We start from the raw sequence: 18,536 nt of genomic DNA on the forward strand, positions 1-18,536 counted from the left end.
AATAAAGTCACTATGGCAAAGGAAACAAAACCATATTCTGTAGTTGAGCACTGTTTTCATTTTGAATAATATATCGTGTGGAGGAGTATAGTCCTTTTCTTGACACTTGGAGCCTGGCACTGAGGCAATGCAGAGTCCCACTGCTCCATACTGCCACAGCAGGACTTAGGAGTATCGAGGTTTGCTCCTACACTGGTGACTTGAGCAAGGAAGATGCATTCACAAAATAAATTGAGAAGGAGTATCCCAGGATGGAAGCATCCAGAAGAGAGACAGTATGTCTTGTCATAGAGTCAGGGAGGCTGGAATATAAGATCCTCAGAACAGCTGTCCCATGCTGGGGCTCATCAGTGTGTCACACCAGATGTGAACAGGAATGGTTATCACATCCCCCAGATTTACCAAGGCAGCTACTACTAGATTCACAGCCCCAAAGCTCTTCCAGGACTCCACCATTCCCCACCCCCAGCTACTTGTTCCAGCTTCTGAAGCTGTCGCCATGGCAATGGTAGGACACGTCAAGCAGCCTCAGAGATGCTCGCCTGGTGCTCTCTGTGGGACTCTGGCAGCAGCATGCTAATGAGGGCACCTGAGGGAAACAAACCAGCCTCTGCACGTCCCTGTTTGGACCTTGGAGGCAGTAGACCGTGGAGACAGAAAGTTCCAGGCAATGCAAACAAAGGCAGGGCCACTCACACTGAACAGTTTCAGGGCTGGCCTCCTGGAAAAGGTGATTTTAAAGTCCAAGCTTTCAGTTCAAGAGGAGCTGGAACACAGGGCCAGGCCATCTCTGGGGTACATCACCTTCTATGCTGCTGTCACCAAAACAAATTCCTCTTCCTTGATCTTGTGCTCTCTCTGCCAGAAATAGGACATCCGTTCCCCTGGCTGCCTGGCTGTCTTCTGCCTTGCCTAACTGACAGCCCATTGATTTTCAACTCCTCCATAAATCTTGTCTAGTCCTAGGGCTTCAAGTGCCTGATCAAGTTTCCAGGCCAGGAATCCCTTCCAGGCTCCCAACACATATCTCCTGCTGCTTGCTGGACATCTCCTTTGAGACAACTCAAACCCTCAAACCCAACATAGGTAAAACTGAACTTGACACCTTCACCTATAAGTCAGTTTCTCTTCCAATTTACCCATGTTATAAAGGGGCCTACCCTCTTCCCAGTCACTCAAGTCAGAAATCTACAGGTCAAGAATAGCTCTTTACTTACTGAATCACATCCAAGCAACCTCTTTCCTGAGTTGTTTGTGCCCTGCAAAGTGTCAAGCATCTCTCTCACTATTGCCTTCTATTTACAAGGCCTTGACCTGGTCTCTAGCATTCACTGTGGCTGCCTGGGTCTGATAAAGGAGACTCTGTTTGGCTCAGCACTCCCTGGACTAAATGGGGTCCATGGATACCCTCATGGTTTATGAGGGAGTTAAAGTTGTCAAGGGGATAAGCCTACTCCTCCATATCATGAAACCAGAGAAGAGGGCTGACTGAAGCCTTCTGAGGAGCTGCAACGATGGCATATAGCCCAACCAGCTGACTGCATGGAGGAAATGGAGGGCAGGCCAAGAGATATGGGATACACAAGGAAAAAGTCCCCAGGGAAAGGAGTTTCAGGAAAAAAAAAGACTTCTACAGGGCCAATGCCCACCCGACCCCTATGACAGGGAGATAAAAGCAGCTTGGGAGGCCTGATACTTCCTCTCTGAGATGAGAGCATGACTAAGGCTTACCAGTGACCTTATCAAGAACAGCACCAAGGAGTGGTGGTAAAAGAAGATAAATTTCATAGGGTCCCATTGTACGGAGTAGGGAGTGAGGGACAAGAGATAGAGCATGTAACTAATTCTTTCTAGAAACTCGACTGAGAAAGGCTAGAGATAAAGTGAGATCTGGAAGAGGATGGGAGATTGAAAACAGTTCTCTGTGTTGCTGTTTTTACTAATTTACAACAAGAAGAAAATAAAGCAAGTTTAAATGTTTTAAGGACAGATTTGATAGAAAATGAAAGTGTTTGTGCTTTTGACCAACCCCAGTTGAGGGTGGAGCCTGTGAGAGGTGGGAGTAAAATGGGTTGGTTCAAGTACCAGAGGAAGTACAAAAAGTGTTATTAAAAATCCTAAGACCAGAGGGAAGCAGGTGTTCAATGTTTTAGATGCTAGTAGGGATACAGTGAGAGGCCATTGAAAGATTCACTTCTATAAAAGCCCAGCTTTGTAAGTGAAATAGGAGGGGTTTCTACTTTCAGAAGTACCAGGCAGAAGCCTTCAGAGGAGGCCAGAAATTTTGCAATAGGTGTTCTGGGGATGGACAGGGGAAAACCAAATAAACATAAGGGCAAAAGCAAGCTTGCTGAGAAAGGGTAAAAAGCCATGTGGTTGTCACAGAGAACAGAGATGGGCAGGAAATTCTAGTTGAAGAGTGGGATCCTCAAGGAATGTGGCTTTTAAAATCAGAGGAAGATAATGCCGATGTCATAAAAAGCCCAACTTCAGTCATGTTGTACTCATAGGCCTCGTTTTTCTTCATCCACAAGCTGAGTAACAGCACAGGATATTATAAAAAAGTGAGTCTGGAGTGAGGAGTGCTCAAACCCTGCAAGGAAGCATTTTAAGGACAACTCATTCAGACTATGGGTAGAGATAAGGCCAGAGAGAAAAGGGACATGTGAGTCAGACAGCCAAGACTGAAAGTTCCAGTTCACTGCTCACTCAAATGCTCCATGCCCACGCTGAAGGCACCAATTGTATGCCACGTGTTGGGTGGGTGCTGCCTTTAGAGATGTAAGTCTGGCAGGGTGTCTAACTTCAGGGTGAATCCAAGATTCAAAGACACAAACAGAAACACAATCCATCCTGAGAGTCATTTGCATTTCCATTCTGTTTTTCTGCAGCATCTGACAGTTTCTTGAAATAATGAGCTCTACTTTCCCAGTTAGATATCCTACTTATCAACCACATTTTGGCATTCTCTGAAGAAGCTTCCTTCTCTTTTCTAACACTAAAGCTTAGAGTGTTCTGAACACAGTTCTTGAATGATCCATATCACTTACTTGTCTTTTCTCTCGAGTAGATGCTGATGACTTACAAACTTGGAACACCAGCTCAATCTCTCCTGTGAACTCTAGTTTGCCTCCCTGGCAAAGCCACTTGGATTATGAATAGGCTCCTCAGGCTCAGTATGTCCAAAACCAAGCTCTTGATCTTCCCCTCCAACCATACCCTCCACAGTCACCTATGTCTCAGTCAAGTAATGCTATTCTCCCTGTTATTTCATTCTAAACCTTACTGTTATCCTGACTCCTCTTTTTTCACACCCCACCCACTCTACATATGCAAAGAATATGGGCTTTACCTTGAACACATGTCATATATCTAATGGTTTCTCACTATCTCCATCATTGCCATCTTCAATCCAAACTACCATCTTTTCTTAGTGCCTTGAGATAGTACATGCTCAATAAATGAGTTTTGGATGAATATTGTATGAGTGGTCCCTACATTTTTCCCAGTCCATGACTACTTCTCTTTCTACTTTCATTCCTCAGCTTAAGCCCTTACTATATCAATTAGGTGATTTTAAAGGAAGATACAGTACTTCTCTTCTAGGCTAATATGAAGCAACAAGGATTGAATATATCCTCCATAATGAAATAAGAAAACTTAGAAACAATAATTTTCAAGTTTCTAAGTAATAGGAAACTTAGGTCAGTAATCCTCAGAGGCAAAAGAGCTGAAGCCCTGCAATTGCCCCTGATTATTACCTGTCAGAGTTTCCAGGCCATAGCGCCAAGAGAGTAAATGCAGGTAAAGCCTGTCAGTTTCCCTGGGTTGAGGAGACCAAAGCAGCTAGAGCCTGCAGAGGAAAGTATTGGAGAGGAGAGAGCTACACAGAGAGAACTCCAGAACGAGGGTCCCTGTCAAGTATTCAGCTGAGTGCTTAGCAATGAGGAAGATATTCCTGGTCAAGGAATGAACCATTCCTCAAAATTAGGCATTATATCCCTCACCTTTCACACAAGGTCTGATGCCAGCAGCCCAATTGGAAAACCTAATGATTGGTGGGATATTGGATAGAGTACCCAGAAGGATCTTTCCTCAGTAGTGACAGAAAATTAGTATTTAGACTGAGGACTCTATAGTCCTATTGAAAAATCTTAAAAGCAAGACAAAAAAGAACAAAATACTTTTCACGGAATTTAACGGAATTCCAGAATAAGACTCAAGAATGTTCTTAGAAATACCAAAATGTCGAGCTTTCAATAAGATAAATTTCACAATATGTGGCATCTACTTAAAACTTAGGCATGCAAATAACTTCTCCATAATGAGGAGAAAGCCATTTGTGAAATAAAAAGCACAGTTGTCCCTCAGTATCCCCAGGATGGTTGGTTTTAGGACCATGAATGACAAAATTCACTAATATTCAAGTCCTTTATATAAAATGATAAAGCACCATATTTGCATATAACCTATGCACATCCTATCATATTTTTTAAATAATCTCTAGATTACTTATAATATTGAATATAATGAAATGCTATATAAGTAATTGCTAAGCTGTATTGTTTAGGTAATTATAGCAGGAAAAATTCTGCACATATTTAGTGCACACACAATTTTCTTAAAAATTTTCAATCCATGGTTGGTTGAATCTGTAGATGCTGAGCTCATGGAGACAGAGGATCAACTGTTCATTGGATTCATGGAAGATCAGATAGTGTAAAAGAGATTAATGAACTTACAGACAACATAATAAAAGTGTCCAAAATGAGACACAGAAGAAAAGGATACAGAAAAAAAAAAGAGCAAAGCATCATTGAGCTGTGAGACAACTTCAATGGCTTAATATGAGTGTAATCAAAGTTTCCAAAGGAGAGGAAATAGAGGAGATATTTGAAGATATAATAGCCAAAATTTCCCCAAACTTAATCATACTATAAATCCACAGATATAAGAAGCTCAATGACACAGAAGCATAAAAAAATGAAAACTACACCAAGACACATAATAATGAAACTGCCCAAATCCTTTGTTAATGGGAAAAACTTAAAAATAGCCATTGAAATGAGGCATATTATGCACTGAGCCACAAAATTAAGGACGGCATCATGTGCCTGAAATTAAGAATGGGAGGAAAGTCTCTCTGCTAAGCTTCAGGCTTTCCTTCCAACTTCCACCTGGATGTTTCTCTCAGGTTGTTATTGGACAACCACAGCTCATCTTGTCCCAAGTCACAATGAATTCATTACCACCATCAGCCTTATGATGGTTAGACATTTGTGACTGACCAGAACTTCAAGCCCTCAGCTGCTAGCCCTCAGGATGGCTTGGCATTCAAATTCTCTCTGAAGAGCATGCCTTATCTTATTCTTCCTATCCACAGCTTCCTGGACCTGGAGTGAAATTTGTGTTTGGACTTTGCTTCCCTTCCTGCCAGCACCCCCCCACACACCCTGCACAGGATGTATTCTGCCTGAGGACAAGTCAGCATCTGTTCTGTGGTGCACAGCATACCCAGCACTGGAGCTGGTACCTGGAAAATACTGTATGCTGTTGGGGAAGGAAGAAGAAGGATAAAGGGAAAGAGGGAGCAGGGAAGAAGGATTAGAGGAGTGAGGGAAGTAAGGAAGGGATAGAAAGAAAGATAAGGAGGGAGGGAGAAAGACATAAGGCCTAGAACTTGGTGAGGTTCTGAAGAATATCAGAAGACAGAGTTCTAAAAAGGGGATTTTCAAGCCCAAAGCAATAGGTAGGGGAGACTAGCTGCAGTAGGTCTTCCAGGAGGCACATGAGACCCTCTAGGTGGCCAGATGCCTTAACTTCTTGTACAATCTAGGTTCAAGTTAACACCAGGCTAAGCCAAAGATTTTATACAATGTTTGCACAAGGATCTCTTTTATGATTGACAGCCTAGAGATGGAGATTGCAAGTCCTAGCTAGAAATTAGTCCCCTAGATATTCACTCTGGCCATTGCAGAGAAAAAAGTCATAGGCTTCTAGTGTGTCATTGACATCATAGGTAGTGGAGAAGCTGGGAAGCAGGGAGGTGGGATGACAGATAGAAAGCAACAAGAGGAAGGAAGAGGCATCCCTGACAGGCACCTAGAACCTCAGGGGCAGAATCTCATTCACTGAGTAGCTACCTGGTGCTAAACACTTATCATAAGTCAACTTATTTAATCTCCATGACAATCCAACAAGGCTGACATCATTATCATCTCCATTGCACAGATTCACACAGAAGCAATCTGGTTCTAGTGCAACAGCCAACCACAGTCCAGCTGGAAGGCAAATGGAGCTTGGGTGTGAGGGCCAAAGGGAGAATTAGGGTCAGAACTGTACCAGCATGCTCTTGGGCTGACTGAGTTTTGATTATAGAACTGAAGCTGCTGACTGTCTTTGTGCCCCAGACCTAGAAAGGACAGTTGTATGGGGCTCAGCTGTGGGAAGAAAAACTGCAGGAGCTAAAGATGGGCAACTTCAGACTGGGTAGGGGGAAGTAGTTGGTGGCAAGCCCCTGATGCTGAGCTACCTTTGGCACACAGTAGGTGCTTGATATGTATTTGGCAAGTGAATGGATGAATGGATTATTGAATGAATGAATGAATGGACTCCCTGAACTTGCTCTGTACTTTTCCAAATTCACACCTTACCTCATGTTCACTATTCCTTACTTCATTTGTATAAGGACTTAGCATCCCTTGACAATGAACTCAAGATTTACTTGGCTATTTTTCTACCACAGTTGGTCTCAGTTTGAAGCCCAGTCCAAGCTCTCAGTTTCCCTCTCTTTGGAGAGGGCAACCACTGACAAGTGGTAGTGAGGGGAAGCTGGAGGAAGCCCCGCCTGGAAAAAGAAGGGGCCCAGGGTTCTAGCTGCTATCAGAAGGCCTAGAGATGAGGCTTCTGTAATATTATCTGTCTCCTGTAGTTATATTCTAACACAGAAAGGGTGTCCACATGTTGTTCAGGATTCAAACTTGGAGGCCAAAATAGGATACTGGGTCTGCAACAGCCTTGAGAGTTTGTCCTGCCCCAAGCCTGCTACTTGGCTCAAAATCTTCCCTCAACCTGAACCTCCAAGGGCTTCACTAACAATGCATTTTCCAAAATGGCAGAGAGGCTGGCTCCCAAGTCTGAGGAGCCTGGAGTGTGTGCCCCGCTCCGAAGATCTCCTGAGGAGGCCAGGTTGCAGTTCAACAGGCCAAAATCCAAGGCTGCGGTCCAAACAGGGTTTCTGAGAGAAGCACCACATAATGCCTCCCCTACTTCCATGGCTTCTTATATGTAAAGGGCTATGGAGCTCCAAGTGACCCAGTCTCCATGCTCTGAGGTTAGGTTAGGTCAACAGTGTCCCCTTACTCTCCTAGAGAGTCATGCCTAACCAGGCAGTCCCTAGATCCCTGTGCTCTGAGCCTTCTCCAGCCACCCTCCCTGCAACATTCCTGGAAGGAGACAAAGGCTCAGGTGCCTCAGGTTAAGATTGGTGTGGCACTGCTACTGCACTCCTAGAGCCCTCAGTATTCCATTTGCCTGCTTTGATTAGGGACAAAATTTCTCCATACCTGCATTTTCCTCAGCCCCTTAAGCAGGCCATATATACAAGAGCCCATGTCAAAACTGGTTTAGGATCCACACATTTTCAATGTGCTCCAGCCCTGACATATAAAGAGGATACCAGTCTGTAACCACAGGAAGATGTCAGCTCAGTGCCAGCCACTTTCCTCACCAATCAGATGACTTCAGAGGCAGGGAGTCCTGGGGCCGCAGTCAGCATCCATCCATCCGACCACACAGCCTCCAATCAGAGAGAAACCCTTGGGGGGGCTCATGAGCACCTGAAGCCAGAAGAGACCTTCTACTTCTGTCCTCCAGGCAGTGGGAGTCACCCAGCCCCTGATGATACAGCTGGTAGCTTCCCAGTTACAGGGCCATTTCACCCTGCCTGATACCAGCAGGGAAAGCTGGCAGAAACCCAGAAGAGTTCATGGTCAGAGTTCAGGTGAGCTCAAGACTCTGGCCTACAGTGCCACAGGCCCAGTGGAGAAGCTTGCCTACTGGTGGGCCCAGGCTGTTGGCAGTCAGGGCTGGATGCTGGGCTGCCTTGCTGTGGAAGCTGTGTGTCTGCCCAGATCCAGGAGCTGGCCCCTCCCAAGGTCCCCAAGGGATCCATCCTTGCATGGAGCATGCTCAGGGCTTTGCCTCTGGAGACTAGAGGCTGCCATGCACCTGCTTTGGAGTGTTGGCACAGTCCAAGCCAGCCCACCTGACTGGAGGCCAAGCCAGAAAGAATCTGTGAAAGATGAGGATCCCAAGGTGAGGCCAGCCTGAGGGTCAAATCCAGCCCTCCCTCTAAGATTCCTTGGACTTGGCCTCAAAGAATATAGAGTTGGGGAAGGAAAAGAGGCAAGAGATCCTGGGGCAGTAAATCTTTGACTCCTTTTCAAGAGGCCTGATATTTCAGGCTGGTCCTAGGTGTACCAGAGCCCCTCCCTGCACCTTCATGACTCCTCCTCACAAGATCACTTTCCCCAACTGCCTTCCCCCAGATGCTGGGAGGCCAACTGAAATGGAAGAACTGGAATATTAAATTTCAGCCTCTGCCCAGCTTGGTAGGCAGGGCTTGACCAGAGGTATATACTTTCTACACCTGCACAGATGGCTTGGAAGATGAGCTCCTCCCTCAGGGAGCTGTGCAGAGAGGTCTAAGTGAAAAAGCATGAGACACATACAGTGCATTTAATCCACATGGTACAACACAGAGTTTGCATAGCACACACCGTAATACTGTCTCTGTGCCCCTTAATGAACCCTGCAGAGGGGTCCTTAAGGACAGAGTGATAGAGTGTTGGTCTAGCATGTGGAAGAGGCCCTGGGTTCAATTTAAGTTTTGTTTTAAAAAGAAAGAGGAGGAGGAGGAGGAGGAGGAGGAGGAGGAGGGGCAGGAGAAACCCTGCAGAGAGGCCCAGTGTCCATCTCCCAGGCTGCCATAGAGGCCATCAAGAGCACTTCTGGCTGAACTTCCCCTCAGGAGGTCTCTGAGGCCTTCTTGGTGGGGCAGGCAGTCAACTTGAAAGCATGGCTAGGAAGTGAGCCCCAGGCCATGCCAGGAGCCCACCCAGTGTCCACATTTCAGGCAGGTCAGAGAGGCAGGCAGAGCCCAGTCAAGGGCTCCATCTGAGCTCACCTAGCTCAGGAGGTGTTTCTCCATGGGGGCCACCGTGCTGTTTGTTTGCAACTCAACTAAATTGCTCCCAGAGGGGAAACTTTATTTCACAACATATTTTCAACCGGAGACTTTCCGCAAACAGGGCTATATCTGCGCAGGTACACGCATAGCTGGGCCCAGAGGGCAGACCCAGCCTGTCTCTGTCTCTGCTACAGTCAGGTCTTCCTCAGAGTTTCCTAGTGGGCAGAAGAAAGGAGTGGCCTTAAAGGGACCATGTGAGGGCAAGCATCTTTGCCTCCTTAGCTTCTAACCCCTCTGCTCCCCTTGAATGTTTCCATGGAACCAAAGGCAGTGGGTATACTGAGATGTGGGCAGGAAGAGCCACATGCTACCTCTGTCTGAACAGCTGGGCTGCTCCATCTCCCTGCTTCTTTTAATATTCCTCTGTGTTTTGGACCATGGTCTGTCCTTAGGCTCTAAAGGGTAGAAGGATGGCCTTCAAGAGGGTCTCTCAGCCTTGCTTCTGACCCTCAAGCAATTCCTGGGTCTCCAGGGCCCATTTGGGAGGGACAGGGAACACTCTTGGCCCTCATGTGCTCTCTTGGATCTCCTAATAAAAATTACTTATTTGGGGATGTTGCTGTCTCCCTATTCAGCAGAGGGATTTCTTCTGGCACCCCACTACCCCCTCTGCTCTGGGGCCAGAGAGAAAATCTACCAACTGGTTCTTCGCTAAGTGTCATTGTCTCAACTTTCAGCAGGGCCAAGGCTCCAGGGGCCACATATATGGTGTCTCACAGGGCTCACAGGAGATCCTGCATCCTGTCAGAAGTACTGCAGTCCAGAAGAGGGAGAAACCTACCCAGGATCAGAGAGAGGCAGGGTCCTGGCAGAAAAGGTGCTGAAACTCAAGCCTCTTCTTTCACCCACTCTCTCCCTCTTTCCTTTCTTCTCTCCTTCTCTATCTCTGTCTTTGTCCTTCTTCTTCCCTCCAATATTTCCCCTTCTGTGCTCTCCCTCTTTCCTTCCATCCTTCTCCACCCTCATATGCACAGATGGTTATGTTCATCTCATATCTAGTGACACACTCACCACCTTTATAGATACAGAGAAACCTCAACAGACTTGGGGAACAGAGAAAGGTCCATTTAGTCATAAAGCCAATGAGAAAGCCCTGGGTCTCCATCTCTACACAGATGTGTATTGATCCCTGAGCCCCAGGGAAATTGGCAGCAGCTCTTCCACAAGACTCCAGCAACCTGGCACACCTGCACCATGGGTGACCCTGTCCTAAATGTATTTCATGAGGCTCTGGGTCCAGGAAACATCCAAGGGGAGCAGAAGGTCTAGAAGCTAAGGAGGCAAAGATGCTTACCCTCACGTGATCCCCTTAAGGCCACTCTTTTCTTCTGCCCACCAGGAAACTCCAGCATTCAGAACCGTGTCAGGACTTCATCCCCCCAAAAATCCATAGGTGGCAAGCTACTCTGTAGACGAGAACTCTGGAAAACCCATCCAAGACCTTGCTCTGTTCCTATCATGCTAGACAAGCCCAGGGACATGTTTCCCCTCTCTGGAACTCAGTTTCCTCCTGGGTAAATGGAGCAGCTTCTGGTCCCTTCCAGGAGCTTAGCTGTGATCGAGTCTGGGCAACACCTGGGCCAACATGCCCTACAGAACTGCTTCCCTGTACATACCCATTGGCACAATAACAACAAGAAGGTCTTTATAAAGCCTGGCCATTAAAGAAACCCTCTGCTGGGCTGGGGACACTGAGGGCTGGGAAGGGAAAGGGGAGGAGGACAACAGGGTCCCTGGGACATTGTCAGCAGCCAAATTCCAGCCACAGGGCCTTTCACTAGAGGGATTTTTACCCAGTGCACCTTTCCACTACTGGCGCAAATGAATCATGTATATAAGAACCTCAAGCACCAGGTTTCGCTGTTGCCATTAGAATTTTATTGAGCATGTTCTTTGTGTGGAGCCCTGCACACTAATGGAAGAACAGGGGAGAAAGCCGAAGCAAACCTTGCCACAGAGGTTGGAACAGAGCAGACAGGAAGCTGGAGCCAGTGAGGCAAGGCCCAGGGAGCCCTCACAAGCAAGCAGGCAGTGCCTGCCACTGGTGCTGCTGGAGGGGCGGATGCCACTCTCTCCTCTCCTTCCAAGACGGCACATCTCAGCTCATGCAGACTTCCTCTGGCTTCCAGCAGCTAGAACCTCCCTGATCCTTCCTAGAGGCTGGAAGGAGGCTGGGACAAGGCAGCTCTTGGAGAAAAGGGATGAGGGGAGGGAGCAGAGGCTCTGGCTGTGCTGAAGTGCCTGTGAAGCATCACTGGCGCATCCATAGCCACAGGTTGGCGATGCAGGCAGACACCAGCATGGTGAAGAACACAGCCTCCCTGTGCCGCCAGGTGGCGCCCTGGTCCTCGAGGGCACGCAGGCGTCCAGTGATCATGTGCAGCTATAGAGGGACCAAAAGTAGAGCTGGTGAGCAAGGCTCTTCCAGAAAGCCAGAGGCTTGCCAGTGGGGGGCAGAGGGGAGTGTGAAGTTAAAACAAGAAGTAGTTTTGCTACCCTTTAGCAGGCCCAACTGCCCCTGGATGAGAAGCAGCCAGCCTGGCATGACCTAGTAGGACCCAGGGCCAGCTTCCTTCTCTCTCTCTCTCTCTCTCTCTCTCTCTCTCTCTCTCTGTGTGTGTGTGTGTTCACTCCAGTTCTCTTCAAGAGGCCAGCCTGCCCCCACTATAGCAGGGTGAGCTCAGGAAGAAAGTGGCTTTTCCTCCTAGGGTGGGCATGTGTGGCTGCAGTCACAGAACCAGAGAGAGGACCTCAGGGCCTGAGAAGGCCACCAGGACAGGTGCTCATCCAACCTCCTTCTCCCACTCCTGGGACTCCTTTCTAACAAAACCTGAGCTTGGTTTGCAGCTGAGGCTACCCTCTGCTGACCTCTCAGCACCACTGTCTGGCATTGCTCTGACATGCTTCTGTTTCCTGCTGCTCCCCCTTTCCTCTTCCCTGATTCCCTTGCCACAGCTCAGAGACAGAGCTTAGTCTCAAGGGTAAGCATCAAGCTAGAACAGAAGAGGCAGTGGGCCTTGGAGGAAAAGAAGAGAGCCCAGCTTCACCTCACCTCAGGGTGCTATAGGTGAAGATGATTGTAAAGGCTATGTGAAATCAAAGGTGTGGCTTTGCTTATAGCTCTTGAGGCTCCCTACCTCCAGGCACTATGTTGCCACCTGCACCTGCCATGTGGGTCTGGTAGGGCAAAAGCTCACCTGTCTTCTCATGATTTCCATCTCCAGTCCATTGAGCTCTTCCAGGCCAATCTCTGCTGCCATACCTGCATCTGAGTTGCTGAGGGAAAAGCAAAACACAGAGAGTCAAGAGTTTCTGATGGCACTAAGGAGGCCCTAGCAGAGAGGAAATCCAGGAGAGGAAGCAGGCCAGGAACTTCTTGAATAGTGACTCTAGCAGCCTGTGATAAAGAGGGCCCGAAGGCTGGAAGTCAGCCTAGTCCAGGCTGCCAAAGAGTGAATGTAGGTTTCCAAAGGCCAGGAGGCAACAGAACCCCAATATTTCAAGCAACCACACTCCTTCCTGGCCAGGCTGCTCACTAAGCTCTCTGCCCATACTGGTCCTCGCCTGGAGCACTCAAGGTGCAGCTCTTACCGTTCATAATGGAACCTCATGCCTTGCAAGATGCCTGGATACTCTTGGGGATGGGCACTGCCATGCACTGTCTCTCGTGACATTCTGGGCTTCTGCAGCTGGTGCCCCTACAAGAAAGAAGGGTCACTCCAAGTCATCTGCTCATTCCACCTAAGCAGCTTCCCCACACTTTGCCAAGATCTGATGATGTATCCCAAGTGGCTCATGTGGTGCTTGACCCTCTGGAACCAAGGGCAAGCCACTTTAGACCACTGAGAAAGCCTGGGCACCCCTATCTGCACCATGTTCCTCAGAAGCCCTGGCCTTGAAGGCTGTGGTGAAGAAGAACAGTTACAGTATCCTCTGCCAGAACTTCTATAGGCAAACATTACCTGAGAATCCAAACAACTTACTAAAGGAGAACGTGAATTGAGGCCTGGCAAGGTGCCTTCACTCCCAAGGACACATAGGAAGAAAGGGAGCTAAGGCCAGCACTCTGGCTACTGGGAAGCCACAGATTCCCTCCCTAAGTGAGGCCAGCCATTCCTGGAGCTTTCGTTTTCATCCATCTGCTAATGACTCCCCAAGTGCATGTTTGAGGTCAAGGTTATCTGATGGCTTTGAAGAGCATTGTGGGGTGAAGAAGCAGAATGTGGCTTTTGGTGGCAGGCTTTCCCTGGGCTCAATCATAGCTGTAGGTTTCCACACTTTTTCTGCCTGCTAGGGACCCTGCCACCTTCTAAACCCTTATCAATAGCAAGTCATTGAATCCTTATCACAACCTCATGAAACAGGTATTATTATTTTATTTTGAAAGATTAAGAAACTGAATCACAGAGAGATTAAGCAAGTTGCCCAAGTCACACAACTAGTAAGTAATAGAGCAATAATCTGAGCCTAGGACACTGTTCTCCAGAGATTGTGCTCTTAGCCATTACACTATATGCCTCTCATACTGCTTCCTCTTAAGATTTCACTAAGCAACAGTGAAAGCACTGAAACTGTACAATTCCATGAGAAAGATAACAGCAGGAAGTGAAAGAGCTTAACAAAACTTTGAATGCAGAAAGTGCCCACGGAGGAAACCAGCAGACAAGCAGCCCTGGGCATGCATGGGAAACAGATGGGGCACTGCCAACTGGAGAGGCTGGCTGGCAGTACCCAGGCCTGGAGGCTGCAAGGACAACTGGTGGGGGGTGTCTCAAGAACAGAGGTGGAAAATAGGAACATTAACTAAAGTTCTGTGTATGAAACAGTCATCTACCCTTCTCCCTCCACCTGGCTGGCAACCAGACACTCATCCCCAAGCCAAAACCTGAACCAAATGAACAGGAAGCCCGGGGTGTCAGTGCCACAAAATAAAACTCTCTTTGTCTTGGCATTTGCCCTGCTGCAGTACAACCTACCACTTGGCAGGCCTCAGCCAGCTGTGCCAAGGTCTGGGCTAGCACTTGTGTTAGCCTCATTCTTAGAAATGAACAGACAACTGCAGCTCACCTATCACCTTGGAAAGATCTGCTCTTAGGTAACAACATTAAAATGAAAGTGAGGCCATTTCCATGAAAAGAGCTTTCTTAGGAGCTTTTCTACTAGGTTCCATTAGTTGCGATAATTCAAAATGTATTTTTTTCGAAAGGAGTACACAGATACTGCAGTGACTTTTTGGGAACAGTTGTTTATATTAATAATATTTGATCTTCTTAAGAAACTTCAAAATAGCACGAAAATGACACTGAGTGTGAGAGAAACCCTGGGACTACAAAGTAGATTTGCTTACAGTCATCTTCTTAAAGAATCTCCAGACTACCCCTGTGATTTTCCTATAGAGTGGAATCAGGAAAGCAAAAGGAAAATTTTGAGGAATTTGAAGGCAAAGTGATTGGTGGCCAGATGTTCTGTTTGAGGCAATGTAGTTTATCAATACATCAATATAATAGCAATTAATTTAACAATACCTTCTGTTTGATACCTTGTATTGTGACCACTTCATGTGATGGCTATAACTATTCTAAAAGTTATTTGTATTTTTTTGTTTGTTTTTAAAAAATATTTTTTGGTTGTAGATGGACACAAAATCTTTATTATTTATTTTTATGTGGCGATGAGTATCAAACCCTGGGCCTCACATGTGCTAGATGAGCACTCTACAACTAAGCTACACAGCCCAAGCCCCTGTATTTTTTTTTTTTGATTTTTTTTTAGTTGTAGTTGGATACACTATTTTTATTTTATTTATTTTTTTATGTGGTGCTGAAGATCAAACCCAGGGCCTCGCACATGTTTGGCAAGCATTTTACCACTGAGCCACAATCCCAGGCCCTTGTTTATAATTTTTAATTTTAGAACTACTTTTTGGGTATACATTAAAAAATATAAGATATATATAGAGAGATAGATAGATATAAATATATAGATATATATATGTTGGGGCTGTAGCTCAGTAAAAAAGTGTTTGCCTCACATGTGTGAGGCACTGGATTCAATTCTTAGCATCACATAAAAATAAAGATACTGTATGTTCATCTAGAACTAAAAATTTTTTTTAAAGATATATATTATATATATTACATATATGTGTGTGTGTATATATATGATTAAGACTAGGAAATTCTATTAATTGAAACACATGCCAACTTCCTTGTTAATTATATCAAAAATTGTTTTTCTTATTTTCCTTATGTTCCTTAAACATGTTTTTAAACATGTTCCTTATGTTTTTAAGGAACACTACTTTCCTCCCCAAATCAGCAGGATAGCATTATTAATTTTTTTTTTACCTTATATATTGGGATTTTCCCAGAGGCACCAACCATTGTATTAATCATCATATTCTAAAGTAAGCAGATGAATGAATGAATAGGATTAATAAATTAGAGTTCTTAATTCTAGAGTTCTAAATTGCATTTCTAATTCTAAAGCATTGCCCTCCTCTAGCCCTATGGCTAAATGTTCACTAATCCTGCTATTATATCCCCTTCAGTCTCAGTATCATGAGTGGCTTCCTAAAGCCTGGATTCCTGGAGCAACTTAATTTGGCTTCAGTTTTTAGACCCAGAAAGCCAATTTAATATTTCTAACTTATTTTTTGTTTCAGAAGATCACTGACCTGGAAGGCCCTTTTCTTGTTATTCACTAGAGCTTGAATCATTTCAGCCTAGTAATCCTTTACCTAGAAACCAAATTACCCTCTTTGCAAACTTGATGCCTCTCTCAGTAACTTTTTTAAATGCATTTTTTAGTTTTTGTTGGACCTTTATTTTATTTATTTATTTCTATGTGGTGCAGAGGATCAAACCCAGGGCCTCACACATGCCAGGCAAGTGCTCTACCACAAAGCCACAACCCTAGCCCCCTCAGTAACTTTTATTAAATTATAACCACTTACACTTTTTGAAAGCATTCCCTCACTCATCCAAATATAGCTGACAGGATTGGTTACAAACTTAACCAGTCCCATAGCTATATCCTATAACAGTCATGGCTCCTTCCTCTGAAAAATGGCTGCCTTTTTTTTGCAACAATGTAGCTGCCATTTTTCTAGAATATTCTGTCACCCCACGGATTTGTATGTGAAAAGATTGGCTACAGAATTCCAAGACTCAGGAAATGCCCTAGAACAGTCAGTTTTCACTCCCTCTCCAACCTTGTTGTTTTCCCAGTAATCTTTGCAACACTGTAACAAAACAATTTTTCTATACTTCCTCACACAAGGTGAATATAGCTTACAAAACTGAAGGCAAAACTTGATTCTTTGTAACAATCAGTTCTCCCTTTCCTTCAACCTGATAGCCTTTTTCTAGTAACTCTTGCTACTGTATAGCAACCATTTTTCTAAAACTTTCCCTCACCCACAGTGAAAATGCCAGGAGTCCCCTTTCTCCATGGATACCAAAATCAGTGAATGCTCAAGCCCTGTATATAAAATGATATAATTGCATAAATCCTATGTACATCATCCTGCATAATTTGAATCATCTCCACATAATTTCTAAAACCAAATACAATGTAAATGCTGTGTAAATAGTCCTTGTATTGTTTAGGGAATAATGACAAAAAAGCCTTTGTGTTCAGTACAGATGCTTTTTTCTCCAAATATTTTCCATCCATTGTTGGTTAAATCCACAGATGCAGGATCTGTGGATATGGTGGGCCAACTTTTGGCCCTTCTTTATTTACCATGGTCAGGCAAAAGCCTCTATAACCAGTACTGAAAACCCCAACCCAGTCACCATGTGTCCAAGATCCCAGACAGTACCAATTTTTTGGGCCGGGTAGCACCCATAGTCCAAACTGTTTGGCTTGCAGAAGAACCAGAAGCCTTTGGTTCCAACTTCTGTCGCCTCTGGGGAGCACCTAGTGACCAGGATCCATGCTCCATCATTTCTAGAGAGAAGAACAGAGACCCTAAAGAACACCCATAGAAGTTATACTGGGGCTTCCTGGGTGTTAAGACATACCAGAAAGAAGACAGTGCCCCCAAAGTTCTTAAGATTCACTCAAGATCCATTCATCATTACTGATCCCAGACCTGTTTATTCATCTGTTCAAAAGTTCAATAACGATATCCTGAAGGCCAAGTTCTGGCCTAGGTTACTAGACAGAGTAAGCAAAGAGCAAGACGCAAGATCCCAGACATCAATGAACCATTTGCTTGTGTATAAGAGCGAGTGGGAAGTACACAACAAAAAACAACTCATCAGTACAAATTTAGAGAAATGATGGCTCCATAAATGACAAAACAGGTAACATGGTGGAAAGAAAAAGCAAGTTCTAGAAAAGTAGGAGTCAGCACTGATACAGAGACTGGAAACAGATCTGAAAAGAACCAAACATGGGGAATTGAGAACTGAGGAAAAGAGCAGACCAAGGGAACAGGGAGCATAGAGCCTGTAAGGAGAAACAGCTTGAGATGTTTTAAGAACAAACACAACTTCAGGGGCGGGGGGGGGGGGGGGGGTTGGCAGGGAACTTGCGCACTGGACAAACATTGCCAGAGCAGAGAATATGTTAAGGAGGCCCTGAATGCATCTTCTACATTGCATGATTTGGATTTGACTAAAAGACAAGAGAGGATTCAGAGACAGAATTAATCAATTTATTAAAAAAATTAAGCCCTACAAATATTTTGCAATAGACACAGCGGTGCGTAAGATGGAAGGAGTCAGAGAAACCATACATGTTGTTTGCACCCTCCTCCTTCTTGGGCTACAAAAGACTTATATCATCATCTATTTATCACTTTTCCCACAGTTCTCTGTAACCAACACAAACACTCCAAAACCCAGACACGACATCTAAGCATGCATGCATGCAAACACACAAACATATATGCACAAAAGCACACCCAGAGGCACATGTACCTTCTCCAACACCCACGAGCACAAGTGTAGATGAATGCCTACATGGTCTATATATGCTAGGGGACATTTTAAAGGATCCTCACCTGCTATCACCAGTTGCTCTTGAGTTTTCCCATGGCTTCCAGGCCCCACTTCTTCAGCTATGCACATTTCTATCTCCTCCTTCATGCTAGGGGGCCCTCCTGCCATCACCACCAGTTACTCACTTGAAGCTATGGCTAAAGATTCACAGGGTTCAGGGCACAGAGGAAGCGCCTGGAGAATCACCTCTTCAAGGGGCAAGAGCTCAAGGAAGATATACCCTGACAAGGCGGGTGGAGCCAGACTCCCTTCCTGGGTTCAGACCTTGGACTAGG

The 18,536-nt window shown here is 45.5% G+C and overlaps 1 protein-coding gene across 1 annotated transcript; it reads right to left on the reverse strand.

The window, feature by feature from the left end:
- Positions 1-11,105: 11,105 nt before the first annotated feature.
- On the reverse strand, positions 11,106-18,536 carry Fate1 (fetal and adult testis expressed 1). Its single transcript, XM_005338531.3, has 5 exons — positions 18,264-18,536; positions 17,076-17,203; positions 12,842-12,948; positions 12,448-12,526; positions 11,106-11,633 (listed from the first exon to the last, which is right to left on the reverse strand). Exons 1-5 carry the CDS (start codon positions 18,367-18,369, stop codon positions 11,502-11,504), a joined length of 552 nt encoding a protein of 183 aa, XP_005338588.1. The 5' UTR covers positions 18,370-18,536; the 3' UTR covers positions 11,106-11,501.

The sequence above is a fragment of the Ictidomys tridecemlineatus genome, chromosome X (assembly GCF_052094955.1).
Source record: "Ictidomys tridecemlineatus isolate mIctTri1 chromosome X, mIctTri1.hap1, whole genome shotgun sequence".
Classification (NCBI taxonomy): domain Eukaryota; kingdom Metazoa; phylum Chordata; class Mammalia; order Rodentia; family Sciuridae; genus Ictidomys; species Ictidomys tridecemlineatus.